The sequence below is a fragment of the Pollachius pollachius genome (genome assembly GCF_949987615.1).
Source record: "Pollachius pollachius genome assembly, chromosome: 19".
Taxonomy (NCBI): Eukaryota; Metazoa; Chordata; class Actinopteri; order Gadiformes; family Gadidae; genus Pollachius; species Pollachius pollachius.
Window position 1 is genome coordinate 17927180 of NC_136952.1, and position 16154 is coordinate 17943333.

Genomic DNA, 16154 nt, shown 5'->3' on the forward strand with positions numbered 1-16154 from the left:
TTAAGAAACAGATTCCATCCAATTATTTACGAAAAATGCTATCAATAATTTATATAAAATAAATGGTTACATATCGATCAGCAACGAGGTTGGAGTAGCCTACCCACATACATATTTGTAATAGGCCTACACCAACATTAACTCATAATACATAGCTAAACAAGCAAATAAAAAATGAAATACTAACACAACTGAAATGTTTATTAGGCTATTAACAATATTATAAAAATGATACCGTATGTAACCGTTCTTTGTCTTTGGATCTTTTGAATAAATCATATCATAAATCAATAAATGGTGAATCGCAATGATCGCTAGCAGAGGAACGCGAGAGTCATTGAGCAGCAGCTGAACCAGTCAAAAAATCCCATAAAAAATCACCACAGTGCCTAAAAACCATCAACGTCATTCATGTTAAGTAAAAGGAAAATCACGAGAAGTTAACGGAGGTGTGCACTAGGGCCTCTCGAATGCCGGGCCGAAACAAAATGTTTCACTAAGACTCCTTTCAGCTGCCCACCCCTCCTTCTCCATCTAAAAATAACATAAAACGCTTGAGGTGGCGTTTTGAAAAGAGAAAACTTACATTTTTTTAGTACATGGCATAAAGATAATTATGAGCCTTTGATTGACATCCAGTCATTTTTTCCGGAGGCACATTCCTGTTCCCCACTTGCATTGGAGTGAACGGAGATATCTACTTCTGGGACTCCATGAATTGACGGACCCGTCCACAGCCCGCTTAAACAGCTGCAATACCAGGCTTGGCCGCTGAGCACTGTTGGATTGCGGATGTATGCACTGTTCCCGGGGCCTTGGTTTGAGCGCCATCTTAGTCAATATCATTCAAGGACGCCATCTTTCAACGAATGGATGACATTTGAGGCTATAGGCATTGCAGAACTTTATTAATGCAACAACCTTTTGTAAAGTCTTCAAAAAATGTATATTTAAATCAAGAATCAACAGTGTGACGGATATCATGTGACCGGTTAGTCTCCGATCACTTTCTTCATTACCCCGTAACTCCCATAACTAACACTTTTTCCTTTACATCGAAGACCCACAACACATCAAAAACATTTTATAGGCAAATTCAATTCACTCTTGATATTAAAAAAGGTAATCAATGAAAGACCAAACTCTGGAAAGTCTAAAAGATGAGCCAAGGGTTGAGGTTTGAATCTGTGTCTGCTGCAGATCCTGTTTGGGGTTACCCAGCATTCCTGTTGGTTCTCATCATCCATATCGCTGAAGCACACACCTACCAGATCTAGACACCACCCAGAATTGAACCCCTACCAGACCTAGACACCACCAATCCAGAACCTGAGGCCTCACTCAGACTCATGAGCTCCGGTACTCAGAGCCAGAGGGGAGCTCAGTCTGGGGTGGATCAGGAGTCAAATCCAGAAAGAAGATTGATTTTATTTACGTTCTTGTAACCAAAATGGACTTGCATGGACTTGAAAACCAAACTCTGGGCTAAGAAGGAGGAAGCAATCAACGCTTCAAGTCATCCCCAGTCTTTAGATTTAGTCAAACTGATCCTGGAGAAGACACTTGCATTAACATTGGAATCACGACCATTTAACTAAAAATTGAAGCGGTGTGAGATTTTATGATTTTAAACCAACATCACACACTTTCACACTAAAAGAGGTTGCATATACCAACGTACATTCATATTCCTCTGAATTTGGGGTCATAATTCCGGGCAGGGCCTTCTTAATATTAATGCCGGATTTTCAGAAAAACTAAAAAAGATTAACTATCTAGCCTTTGTAAAATGGCGGACTCTGTCCTTACAAAACGTGTTCTATGAGACCTGATGAAATAATGAGTGTCACGCAGGAACCCAGCTAACTCCAGCAGGGGGTCGAATAATAGTTTGAACAGAACATGGACTTGATTGCATTGAAGTGAATCATTCTTTACAGCAGTCGAAGAGCCGGTCTTCCAGCTTCTCCGGACACTGGGACCTGTGATGTGCCCCCCCGCGGTCAGGTCCTGAAGGGGTTAGAGTCCCAGGGGGACGGGGTCTGCATCCCAGCGGTGGGCGGGCCGACTGGGCTGGCCCCAGGGGGCACAGCCTCCGGCCCCCTGGTCACAGGAGGAGCCAGCAGGGCAGCAGTGCAGGGAGTCAGCACAGCACACAGCCTGAGAACACAGTGACATCACATCCTGTGAGCACCATGACATCACATGCTGTAAGCACCATGACATCACATCCTTTAAACACAATGACATCAAATCCTATCCTGTAAACACCATGACATCCCATCCTGTAAACAACATGACATCCCATCCTGTAAACACCATGACATCCCATTCTGTAAACACCATGACATCACATCCTGTGAGCACCATGACATCCCATCCTGTAAACACCATGACATCCCATCCTGTAAACACCATGACATCCCATCCTGTAAACACCATGACATCCCCTCCTGTAAACAGCATGACATCCCCTCCTGTAAACACCATGACATCGCATCCTGTATACACCATGACATCACATCCTGTATACACCATGACATCTCATCCTGTAAGCACCATGACATGACATCCTGTAAACACCATGACATCTTACCCTGTAAACACCATGACATCCTATCCTGTAAACACCATGACATCCCATTCTGTAAAAACTGCCCTAAAATCCTGTATACACCATGACATCTCATCCTGTACACACTATGGTATCACATCCTGTAAACACAACATCTCATCCTGTAAACACTGACTTACATAAACAACACCAAAATGTCACAGTCAAGTAAATATGATTTTACCGACACGTCTGTCACGGTTTTGATAAATATTTCAGGCAGGGCTCCCTTGAAAAAGAGGCTAAAGTTCTCAATGGGACATATCTGAATAAATGAAGGTTAAATAAAAAATAAATAAAAGAATTTCCAGAGCAGAGCCAAAAACCAATTACTCTGATTTCAAAGTTGAAATTGATTAACGCCTGTGTCCCCGATACATAACATGGCTGTAGTGAACGATTTACTCTGTATGTTTTGTGGAAGGATTTTGTGTTTTATAGGGGCATGCCACATTAAATCATAATCATAGATCCTTGCATATAAGAGCTACACACCATCCATTTAAAAATCAATGAAGGAATCTTATTTGTGGAGAACAATTACATTAAGGACCGGGCTTCTAAGACTTTTGATGATATATTGTTACAGTACGATATAGGGATATAAAAAATATTTACTCTCTTTCTCTTTATCCAACCCTTGTGATAAACATTTGAATAAACCCTTTTCCGCACACTAAACTTATCAAGTGCTTGCGCTGTTCCAACAGATACCAACAGACATTAAGAGAAGTTGACAGCTACCAAGAGAAGCTAGCTGAGACTAATAGAAGCTCTGACAGATGCTAGGAGAATCCAAGATAACCAACAAGTAGAGATCATGTAGAATGCTTAAAGATGCTAACATGTCATCAGACACTAATACAGGCTAACAGTTGGTAACGACATCAAACTATCACTAAGGAAAAGCTATTGGAAGCAAACAGATGCCAACACAAGCTAACAGATGCTAACGTCAGTCCACTAAGGCTAACAGCGGCGAGGCGCTACCTGGGCCGAGGGACAGCACGCCCACACTGTGGCCGACACGCGGCAGCAGGTCTCCTGCTTGGGGCAGCGGAACACCCCCACATTGTCACATGGAACATCCTCCTCCACAGCGGACGGCCTCAGCATGGACCGTACCACCTTGCTCTGAGGGCGGCTGTGGGGGGTTTGGTGTCGCAGCTGCTTCTCACAGGTCCCACTGTGCATGTTGCAGGTGTAGCCCTGTGGGCAGCAGTGCTCGTGGTCGTCGCAGCATACAGCCTTGAAGGGGAAATGAGGAGCGTAAGTAGACATGTACTGGATCACACAATGGTGGGGGTACATTGGAGACCAGCGCAGGCCTTTGGCTAGAAGCTAGGTGAAGTGTGATGTCATTGTCTTGTTTACACATTGTCTTATCAGTGTTGCCATTTTTTATTTTACAAGTCGCTATTGGTTCTCTGAAAAGTAGCTAGAACTCGCTGGTTTGCGTCATGACGTCATTCGTGATGCCACCACGCCTCATTTGCATTTGAGGGATATCCGGGCGAAGAATGAACAGGTGGAAAACATGAAATCAGCAGGCGCAAGGGATTGGGATTGGGATTGGGAAGGGGCGAGGGAGAGACCTGTGTGCAGTGCAGAGACGAGGAATAACACGAAAAAAGTCGCCAGACACACGAAAAGGTCACCAGATTTGCCGCCGGTCAGTCGCTAAATCTAACGACAAAGTCGCCATATTGGCAACACTGTGTCTTACGAGTAAACAAGAGTAATCTGAATTAAAATCAGAAAAAGGGGGAATATCGAACATCAAACTGAATTCATCATCGTGGATAAAATGTGCATTATTTGTTTTCTGAAACAGATTATATTTAATGTCTCTTAAAAGAATCACCCAAATTGTACTAAAATATAAAACTAAAGAGTGTGTTTCTGTGTGTCACACATTCCCATACGCAATTGGACATCTACGCAGATTGGACAAAATAAAAATAATCCTACTGAATAATGTCAGCCTCTGCTACACCAAAGCCATTCTGTCTGGAGCACAATATCACAACTTGGCAAGCCTAACAGAAAAAATATCGAATTAAAGTGAATTAAAGTTCATACCGTAATTGACAGGCCTACTATGTGCCTTGAAGAATACATCGTCCAAATGCAAGATGCATCTTTAGATGCATCAGTCAGTCACATGTCTAAATGACCCATATATTCTCAAAACTAAAAACAAGATCAGAGATATTTAACAATGTAAGCACACAAGAACATCTGATGGCATGGTTTGATGGGAAATAGGCAGGGGGGCTGGGGGGTGATGAAGAAGCACATTGAAGGACTGCTAGCGCGTCCGTCCAAGTCATACATGTTTTACGTCTGCTAATCTAGAAAAAAATCAAAGGGCCTTTACGAATTCTATGTTTTGCATAGGAACATTTTCTTTCCTATGGAGTTGACCCGGAGCTGCTTGAAGGGAAGGTGGTTCGAATTCTAAAAATACTTAGGAAAGGAGTATCGATGCTTCCTTTAACCCTCCTTTAGCATAGGTTACTCCTGAGCAACCTTTGCGAAAGGAAAGGAGATAGTGGTATCCCATAATCCTTTACGGCGGCAATATTTAAAGCATGCCACCGACAAAGTTTACCGACTCTACGCGAAGACGCATGAGAGACGCGGTAAAGCAGAAGAATAGAAGTGAAATGAAATAATTTATTGCTGGTTATTAAGCACACAATATACACCGTAAGAAAATAAAATTCTGACTTCACATTTAAGAAAGGCTACTGGGGGCAGTTAATTTCAACATCAACATAAGTTGAGCCTCTTTTTTCCACATGTGGATTGGGATTCAACTGGCCTAAAATAATTTGGTGAGCAATGCTCCCCGTCGCGCAATGACGTCGCTTAGGAAAAGTGGAGTCGGATTCATTTTAAACAGCGCTGTCTTTTCCTATGTTCGAAAGGAAGCACCTTTTCGTCTCTACTTCACCCGATGACATTTTCCACAAAGGTTGAGTTAAGGAGGCATAAAGGTTAGGAGATTTGGCTATTCGTAGAGGCCCCAAGTCTGAGCCACGGGGAGTATTCGTGCCCGCCCTCAACAAGTACGTGAAACAGGAGGCCTTGAAGCGAAATGATCCAAAACAGAACGTTTCTGAAAGACGCTGAGATTGGTTTTGCAGAAATGAACAGTGTGAGAATAATAAGGGGTGTTTCTCAAATACAAACCCTATTCTAGTATTACCCCAAAATGCAATTGTTAACCCTAAAAAAGCATGACATGGGATCTTTCAGGTACTTTAACAGACCGACCCCAGTGTGGAGAGGCTCACCTTCACCAGCGGGCAGCAACCCCATCCCCCCGTGGCCAGCTTACAGCAGGTGGTGCCCGACGCACAGCTGCTGGCGTTGTCACACTTCACATCCCCCAGCATGCCCCGCTGCACGGCCCTCTCCTTGGAGAACCAGGGCAGGCGCTGGAGTCCCGCGGCGGCGTGGGGCTTGGCGCAGGAGGCTGTGCGGGCGTGGCAGGTGTAGCCGCTGGGGCAGCAGTGTTCCCCGTCAGCACAGCACACCGCCTGAGGGGGGGGGGGGGGGTACGCAGTCATTCAGCAGCAGATGGAGGAGAGAACCATTTACATTTTTACGTTATGGGGATTTTGGGATTTTACCCCAAGTGACTTACAACCATTCCTCCACACATTCACAGACCGACGACGGAGTCGACCACGCAGGGCGATAGCCAGCTCGTCAGGAGCAGGGAGGGTGAGCTGTCTCGACACTCAGCTAGGAGGAGCCGGGGATCGAACTAGGAACCTTCCGATTACCAGTCAACCCGCTCTACTTCCTGAGCTACTGCCGCCCCTAACTAGAGTGTCCTGTCCTCCCATAGTGGCTCCATCTGGATCTAGTGTTGGAAAATGGTGGCAACTCAGCCCACCAATAATCTCAATGACCGACCCAGGTCCTGAAGACCCTCTGCTGACGGGTGAGGCCGAGGGGTCCAGGCCCCACGCTAACCCTCCCCTGTTCTCCAGGCTCCAGGCCCTCCCAGTCTCTGACCTTGGGTAGGGGGCAGCAGCCCCACAGGCCGCTGCTCTTCATGAAGCAGCAGGTGGTGTCCCGGGGGCAGGTGGTGCGGGCGTCACACTCCACCCTGGCAGGGCTCAGGCCGTCCCGGGAGGGCTCCTCGGGGTCAGCCTGGGGCAGGGCGGGGGTCTTCCGCACCCAGGGAAGGCTGCTGGCGCCTGGGCCGTCCCGGGCCTGGGGGAACAAGGGATTGAAGTGAGGAAGGGAAGCGAAGCGCTCCACACCGCCTGGACTAACATCACACTCCACAAGCTCCTGATGGCCAGGGGCCGAGGTCTGAATGGAAGGGGACCCGGTGGGGTCCAGGGTGTGGGCTTTAAACTCATTGAGTTTAAACTCATAGAAACATATTTCGGTTTACAAATGAAGGAGGCTGTTGTTGTTTAGATTGCGTTGGTTTGGGTATGTCAATCAGTGCAGTGATCTGAGGCGAAGTGCTTCCAGAGGTCAACCTGTAGCTTGAAATAGTTTGAACTTTGAGCTAGGGGCAAGTTGCTATCCTGGGCATCGCGGACTGCTCAGATTTTTCAGAATATAAGTATATGGGTATAGGTGTAGTGTAAAGGGATCAGGGTCTGACCTGTGGTAGGGGCAGCAGTAGTACAGTAGTATATTAGTATAGTGACCGGCGGTAGCAGTATTGAAGTAGTACAGTAGATTAGTATAGTTGCATTTCTCATCGCTGCTCGTTACCGTGGCGACCTCCTCGGCGGCGGGGAGGCTGAGGGCGGGCAGTTTGGTCAGCCAGGGCAGGGAGGGGGCGTGGCCTCGGGCGGGGTCACACCGGGACTGGGCCAGGTTACAAACAGTGGCATGGGGACAGCAGTGCAGGTGGTCCTGACAGCAGACCGCCTACAGGGCAGGAGGAGGGTTCACTCACCAAAACCAGGGCCCTCATTATCAACATATTGTAGAAAAAGTCCAATCCTACGCAGGAAAGGGAATAATACGTGTGTAAATTGCACCCCCTGGTGTTGTGTACCTCCCCCCAGGTGTGGTGTACCTCCCCCCAGGTGTGGTGTACCTCCCCCCAGGTGTGGTGTACCTCCCCCCAGGTGTGGTGTACCTCCCCCCAGGTGTGGTGTACCTCCCCCCAGGAGTGGTGAACCTCCCCCCAAGTGTGGTGTACCTCCCCCCAGGTGTGGTGTACCTCCCCCCAGGTGTGGTGAACCTCCCCCCAAGTGTGGTGAACCTCCCCCCAGGTGTGGTGTACCTCCCCCAGGTGTGGTGTGCCTCCCCCCAGGTGTGGTGTACCTCCCCCAAGTGTGGTGAACCTCCCCCCAGGTGTGGTGTACCTCCCCCAGGTGTGGTGTGCCTCCCCCCAGGTGTGGTGTACCTCCCCCAGGTGTGGTGTACCTCCCCCCAGGTGTGGTGTACCTCCCCCCAGGTGTGGTGTACCTCCCCCAGGTGTGGTGTACCTCCCCCAGGTGTGGTGTACCTCCCCCCAGGTGTGGTGTACCTCCCCCCAGGTGTGGTGTACCTCCCCCAGGTGTGGTGTACCTCCCCCCAGGTGTGGTGTACCTCCCCCAGGTGTGGTGTACCTCCCCCCAGGTGTGGTGTACCTCCCCCAGGTGTGGTGTGCCTCCCCCCAGGTGTGGTGTACCTCCCCCCAGGTGTGGTGTACCTTAGGCATGGGGCAGCAGGCCCACTCCCCAGTGGTGGTCTGGCAGCAGGTGGTTTCGTCAGCACAGGCCACCGACTCGTTGCAAGGGACACGGAGTCCTTGAGACAACAACATCCATCAGGCCCTCCAGGGTTTACCACTGCCTCAGGTCATGCAGAAATCAAGCAATGCCTGGGACATTTCACAAGCTTGTATATTTGTCCAATTGTTAAATACGATGACATGCTTTGCTGTAAACTTGGCTTCGAAGGAGACAGCAGGTCAGAAGTGATGGGTAGAAAGTTTTGAATGACATCAAGTTCAGCAAAAATATGTGCTTTGCCTCTGGTGCAGCACATATTGCATGTTCTGGAAACTGGATGATTGATTCAGTACTGTACTCAGGGTTTCTGTAGGTTTCAACAAGTTAAATTTAAGACTTTTTAACACCATTAGGAATGCAATTTGAATTCCTATTTAACCTCCATATGGTCAAAAACGATATGAAGGCTATGAAGGAAAATCCCAGAATTACTTGTAAAGTAAATAAATGTATTCATTTACATTCAAAAGAACATTACTAGACAGAACTGTGTGTAAGCAAGAGTTGCAGTAGAATATGTGATATGTCTCTAGTTCTGTGATTTCTCAAATCACGTGAAAAATATTGCCCTTTCTGTGCATGCGCACAGTTATGAAATACAAAGTTTGTTACTTCCTCTTATTTTGTCTGGGTTTGAAATTGTCCTTTGTTTAGCTAACAATGGTAACGGTAGACTAAAAGTTGCGAATGGTACTTTCCAATGGTCTCACATGACTTGGCACACAACCTTCTCAGGTGTTTCGGCCCTTTTGCCTCGCTTGCTTCCACCCTGTGGCAGAAAAGAGAGTAGCAGCTCATGGCACATTGGATGGGCCTGCTTAACAAGTTGATCTCTTTTTATGGTTGACCTGCAGACTGCAATGTTTGAGGCGTGGTTTGAACGGTTAAAAAAAATAAATGGATAGCGCCCAACCCTACAGGAAATGCAGCCCGATGGAGAGACCCATGGGGGCCCTGCGATGGCTCTTCGGGCACGAGTATTGTTCGGCCCTTAGGGTAAGGTGTAAGAGAAGCCGATGTCTCTTACGGGTTCAAGACTGACCTTTGACCTCGGCCACAGCAGAGGAAGTCTTTGCAGGTGCGTAGGTGAGGAGAGGCAGGTATGTGTCGGAGGAGAGACAGGTGCTGTGGACCAGGTCACAGGTGTACCCGTCGGGACAGCAGTGGAGGTGGTCCGAGCAGCACATTGCCTGGAGGGAGGGAGGGAGGGAGAAATACCAAAAACAAATAAGGTCAAAGAGGCCATCGTGTGCATCAATGAAATATTTCTGAACACTACTAAAGTGCTTTTGAAATACAATCAGGGCTTGAAATGAAGCATGCCCGATCGCATCAGACGAGTCCTACTTCACGCATGTGCAGCAAGTTTTTTTTTAACTGTATTTGATCCATCTAGGAATATAACATAAAAATTGTGCGGGTCTTCTAGGACCTCTGGGCGTGCCAAGACCACACAATCAGTAAGGGCGACTCTCCGCCTCCTCCATTCATTAGTGCTGGTGGGCTCTGCAGGACTAGTGTGACTCCAATCCTGAATCACACACAGCCCGTCTGATGCTCTACCTGCTCCACTCTGGAGCAGGTAGAATACTAGCATACCAGAACATTAGCATGCTAGCATATCAGAACATTAGCACGGTAGCACGTGACTCACGTTGGGCATTGGGCAGCAGCCGTAGGAGCTGTTAACCAACTGGCAGCAGGTTGTTTGTTCGTGACACATAGTCAGGCTGTCAGGACAAACCACTGCCAGAGAGGGGAAAGGCACATTACAATAAACATTAATTGATCACATACATCATATAACCTTCATTACTTTAGCCCTAGGTCATTTAATATTCAGCTGTACATAGATGTTGCATGTGGGTGGATTCCAACTCTCTGATCATATCTTTATTCAATCTAATCTTTCCCCATCAAGAATGTCTTGGAAGAAACGGCTGGGACACGGGACCACTCATTTCAGTTCCCTCATTAAAGGGCCCAGGAGGAGAGATGAGCTCTGCTTCCATACAGGAGCCAGAAGGAGGCGTCGTCTGTAGGACCTAGCAGCAGGTTTCCGTGGTAACGGGGATGAACTCACCGTCGTGGTTGGGTCCGTCTGAGATCTTTGTAGCCAGCGGGAACGCCTCCCCCTCCCCTGAGAGGCACCTCTCATGCTCCATGTCGCATGTGGTGTTGGCAGGGCAACAGTGAAGCCGGTCACTGCAGCACACTGCCTGCTCCCAAGTCACATGACGCACACAGCAAAGACAGGGTTAGTGGAACAGCCCAACGTTTGTCTGGCCCGAGATGCACAGGTCACATGGCTCTGGGTAATGGGCTGCATGTGAGGCTGCGTGACGAGACCAATCGTTTCAGATGCTCCACTTGCCTTCCATGTTTAGGATTGTACTCGTCTGGAGGAGAAGAGCTAGCAGTTTAATATTGGTGGTGCGATAAGTACGCTGATTCTGCTGCCGTTTGAAAGCTCTTTAATCGTGATAAAACACAGAGGCTGAATCTTGTTTTCTGGACCTTTCTACACAATGGGTTCTTTTGAAGGTCTGTTGGCCCATTAGAGCTGCTCTTCTGAATCCTTCTACTATATTATTACTTAAGGCACTAAACTTGACGGGTTTAGCGACCAAAAGTTCAATGTATTTTGATTTCTCTTAAAATAACTAAAATAAATATGAATATGTTTGCAAAATAAAATAATTGGGAAATCTGTAGAGATGGAAAAGTTATGTCTGTATAAAAATATACATATGGTGCTGGTGGAGTCCTAGGGATGGTGAGGTTAGCGGGTTGTGATGACGTGGGTGATGGAGGTGGAGGTGGTGCTGACGGTGCTGTTTGTGGTGGAGGTGGAGGTGGTGCTGACGGTGCTGTTTGTGGTGGAGGTGGAGGTGGTGCTGACAGTGCTGTTTGTGGGGGTGATGTTGATGGAGGTGGTGCTGACGGTGCTGTTTGCGGGGGTGATGTTGATGGAGGTGGTGCTGACGGTGCTGTTTGCGGGGGTGATGGAGGTGGAGGTGGTGCTGACGGTGCTGTTTGCGGGGGTGATGGTGTGATGGGGCTGACGGTGCTGTTTGTGGGGGTGAGGGTGTGATGGGGCTGACGGTGCTGTTTGTGGGGGTGATGTTGGTGGTGCTGACGGTGCTGTTTGTGGGGTTGATGGTGTGATGGGGCTGACGGTGGTACCTCTGGGTGGGGACAGCAGCTGTAGACGCCTCTGATCAGCAGGCAGCAGGTGAACCCTTTTTGACAGCGGCTCTTCCCCCCCGGACATGGCACTGAAGCCGAGCTGACCCCCGCTAGACACATCCCGCATTCTACCGTTACCGACTGGTATCTACTGGTTTAGCACTCATAATGGTGGGGTCTGAAGACCTGGGCATTATTTGAACCCATGTGGTAATATGTACTTTGTATTTAAGCATAATCAGCATGCCATGATTGTCAATGAATATAGTTGCATAAACTGCGTCGTTATCATCACTATGATTTCATCAGAACCTACAGCTGAGGTGTTGCGGTGCGCTGGCAGACGTCCCACCTGTTTTCCTGCGAGCAGGTAACTTCTCCAGCAGGGGGACGAAGCCCAGGCCCGTCGACACACAGCGGGAGTGACTCAGGTCACACTGGGTCCCCTCAGGACAGCAGTGCTGCTTGTCTTCACAGCACACAGCCTGTGGAGCGGACAGACGGACGTTAATGTACCGTATACACTAAGGGTGGGAATCACAGGGTACGATACGATACGCGATACACGGGCCACGATACCGATAATATTGTGATATAGCTATAAATAGATATATTGTATATTGGATGTTTTGTTAGAAAATCCTATATCGATTCATCACGATAGATGTCCAACGATGAATAAAAAAAATTACCGCGAAAGTCAAGTGCTGGATTTCTGCCTTTATTGATGGTAAAAAATATGTTTTTCAGTTACTCTTCTTTGGTTAGTGGACTTCTGTTTAAGTTTCCTTTATTCATGTGTTGAGCACCACTTCGAGGAGCAGGGAAATCTGTTTAGAACGCCTTATTTTATTAATTACAATATCGATATTTGGGGCGATACTTCCTGTCTTACTCTTCAGGAATAAAGCATAAATACGCCAGTGTTTCCCACAGGATTTTTGGAAACTATGGTGGGGGGGAATCCTCTAGGGGGGTCCGGAGAATTGCCCCCTGGGAGAAAATGTTGAATAGATTTCATTTAAACTCATCAATCGGGGGAATTTTGAGAACCAAAATATGACATATCAATTACTTTTCAGTATATTTTTATTCATTAAATATTAGACTGCTAGGTTTAACCCAAACAAAGTAACACAGATATGTTGAGTTTGCCTATTTATTTCTTTTCGCGGCAGAAATTAGACTATGGCGGTGTGCCGTAGCCTCGTCAATGTGTGGGAAACACTGGATATGGTAAATAAATGTTTTTTAAAAAAAGGAAAATATTATATCAATATTTGGCGCCAGTATATCGATTCTTATATCGCACGAAGAAGGGCCACAATATATCGCCGTATCGATATTTTGTCCCACCCTTAGTGCACACTGGACCAGTCAGACCTCAGAGTCTGATAAACGTTAATGTACGGTACACACTGAACCCAGAGTCTGATAAACTGTAATGTACGGTACACACTGAACCCAGAGTCTGATAAACTGTAATGTACCCTAAACACTGGACCCAGAGCCTGATAAACGTTAATGTACCGTACACACTGGACCCAGAGCCTGATAAACGTTAATGTACCGTACACACTGGACCCAGAGTCTGATAAACTGTAATGTACCGTACACACTGGACCCAGAGTCTGATAAACTGTAATGTACCGTACACACTGGACCCAGAGTCTGATAAACGTTAATGTACGGTACACACTGAACCCAGAGCCTGATAAACTGTAATGTACGGTACACACTGGACCCAGAGTCTGATAAACTGTAATGTACGGTACACACTGGACCCAGAGCCTGATAAACGTTAATGTACCGTACACACTGGACCCAGAGTCTGATAAACTGTAATGTACCGTACACACTGGACCCAGAGCCTGATAAACTGTAATGTACCGTAGACACTGGACCCAGAGCCTGATAAACGTTAATGTACCGTAGACACTGTACCCAGAGCCTGATAAACTGTAATGTACGGTACACACTGGACCCAGAGCCTGATAAACTGTAATGTACGGTACACACTGGACCCAGAGCCTGATAAACTGTAATGTACGGTACACACTGGACCCAGAGCCTGATAAACTGTAATGTACCCTACACACTGGACCAGTCAGACCTCGGAGTCTGATATACGCACGTTGTTGATCCTTACTATTGTCGTGGAATTGAGAACACATTTTGTAATGAGACAGAAACACAGTGCAGAGTAATTTTCCATTGACTGCAATTGTCCTCATTTGTGAGGGGCTTATCGTGTGGCCTCATATAGTCCCAGTGAGTGTACCTTGACCATGGGGCAGCAGCCCCAGGTCTCGTCAGGGAGCTGGCAGCAGGTCGTCTTATCTGGACACTCAGACTCCTGGTCGGGACACATCACTGCCTTCACCGCCTGACGCACACACAAAGAGACACACACACACACACACACACACACACACCAATCTTTCTTGTTGCTATGCTTTAAACGGGTTAAGACGAATAAGTGTATTGCATGCCTTTGTCAGCAGGAACTATGCTGCAGTAGAATCTGCTGTATGGGTCGAAATCATGGACATAATTCCACTATTGTGGTAGTAAAGCACACCTGAAAGAGAGTGCCCGACGCTTAGAGATAGAGCTCCACACGGACACAGAGCTCCACACGGACACAGCTCCACACGGACACAGAGCTCCACACGGACACAGAGCTCCACACTGACACAGAGCTCCACACGGACACAGAGCTCCACACTGACACAGAGCTCCACACGGACACAGAGCTCCACACGGACACAGAGCTCCACACGGACACAGAGCTCCACACGGACACAGAGCTCCACACGGACACAGAGCTCCACACGGACACAGAGCTCCACATCGACACAGAGCTCCACACAGTGATTTTGAGATTCTTTGTTGCCATTCAATCTGTTGCCATACCCAGTAGCAGTATTGTTAAACTTATATAGTAATATAGTAATACTGTACCCTTACCCATATTGTAACTAGTATTATTGTTCTACTGAAGTATAGTATTAAATTACCCTTGCCCACATTGTAACTAGTACTACTGTTCTACTGTAATATAGTACTAAAGTAACCTTGCCCACATTGTAACTAGTACTACTGTTCTACTGTAATATAGTACTAAAGTAACCTTGCCCACATTGTAACTAGTACTACTGTTCTACTGTAATATAGTACAACCGTACCCGTGCCCACATTGTAACTAGTACTACTGTTCTACTGTAATATAGTACTGAATTACCCTTGCACACATTGTACCTAGAATTACTGTTCTACTGTAATATAGTACTAAATTACCCTTGCCCACATTGTAACTAGTATTATTACTGTTATATAGTAGGACCACACCCTTACCCACATTGTAACTAGTGCTACTGTTGTACCGGTGCTTTTACTCATTGTTCCTGTGTTGTTACTAACATGGCCTGGAGGTGGTGGAGGACAGCAGGCGGCTGCTCCGTCAGGGGCTGTGCAGCAGGTGTCGTTCCCCTCACACCTGCTCCCATCTGGGCAGGAAGTCGCTGAGCAGACGGCCAGCAGGAGGAGCACCAGCCATGAGCCCTGCAGAGACTTGACAAGAGGAGGAGAAGGTGGTGAACAATACTTTAAACATACCTGATTTAATTTAGTTTACATTAAAGATTAAATAACTGAACATCTTATCTCGGTGAGAAAGATAGGGAATGTGATAGGAAGTGCATGTGCAAACACAACTTGTAAGAGTGTGTGTGATGATTTAATAGTCTTCTTTGTCCAACAATAGCTATAGAAACTGAAATATCCGGTGATACTGGTTCACTGCAAACAGATCATCGGGTGTGCAGAATACACACCAATGCTATTAACGAGGAGAGTGTTAAGACTGGGTTTAATCTGAGGCAAATCAAGTATGAACACACAGAGTTCCTCTTACCATTGGAGCAGATGGTTGCAGAATAATTTGATAATTCAATGGGCCTCCGGTGCAGCTCACGTCTTCCTGGGAGGAGATAACGACAGCTTTCTCAAACAGTGGACAGTGGAAAATAGGTCCTTGGAGCCTGGAGGAAGGCTGAAGAAGAGTAGACCTTGTGATGTGGCTCAGAAGAAATCTAATGTACACTTACTTAGTGAACAGAAACACAATAGACCCAGCGACTTGTAAATTGTGAATGGACTGCATTTATACAGCGCTTTTCTAACCAGTGGCAACTCAAAGCGCTTTAAAATACATGCCTAACATGCGAGGCAACAGCCAGCTCGACAGGAGCAGTGAGGGTGAGGCGTCTTACTCAGGGACACCTCGACACTCAGCTAGGAGGAGCAACCCGCGCTACCACCTGAGTCGCATGCCGCTCTTATGTGAATGTGTGACATGTGAACAAGTGGTGAAGGAACAGCTCACCTCGCTGGATCAGAACCAGGACGTTACAGTCAAACTGCAGCAGGCTGTGAGTCGCTTTCCCTACCAACGAGACCGGAAACAGTAAGGAATACAACACAGGGATCACGTGACATGCCGATCACGTGACAGCCCGCCATCCCCCAACGGACCTAAAGAACATTTTAATAAATATATTTAAAATATTATGAGTACTGCGATA

At 47.1% G+C, this 16154-nt stretch overlaps 1 protein-coding gene across 2 annotated transcripts; it reads right to left on the reverse strand.

Moving 5' to 3' along the window:
• Positions 1–891: 891 nt before the first annotated feature.
• Positions 892–16035, reverse strand: grnb (granulin b). 2 transcript variants are annotated; one of them, XM_079756959.1, is made up of 15 exons: positions 15956–16035; positions 15485–15550; positions 14992–15141; positions 13850–13954; positions 11921–12053; positions 11566–11678; positions 10463–10598; positions 10034–10125; positions 9422–9569; positions 8298–8395; positions 7367–7525; positions 6647–6847; positions 5917–6162; positions 3605–3862; positions 892–2160 (listed from the first exon to the last, which is right to left on the reverse strand). In XM_079756959.1, exons 2-15 carry the CDS (start codon positions 15485–15487, stop codon positions 2020–2022), a joined length of 1983 nt encoding a protein of 660 aa, XP_079613085.1. In that variant the 5' UTR covers positions 15488–15550; positions 15956–16035; the 3' UTR covers positions 892–2019. The 2 variants fall into 2 exon arrangements, with proteins under 2 accessions (XP_079613085.1, XP_079613086.1); XM_079756960.1 differs by having other exon boundaries at positions 15485–15622.
• Between the last annotated feature and the right edge of the window lie 119 nt (positions 16036–16154).

Coding starts and splice junctions, on each gene's coding strand:
- grnb (XM_079756959.1), bottom strand. Junction 11,679..11,920: donor ACCTGCTCGCAGGAAAACAG/GTGGGACGTCTG, acceptor GGATGTGTCTAG/CGGGGGTCAGCTCGGCTTCA. Junction 7,526..8,297: donor CCTGCTGCCCCATGCCTAAG/GTACACCACACC, acceptor CCTGCCCTGTAG/GCGGTCTGCTGTCAGGACCA.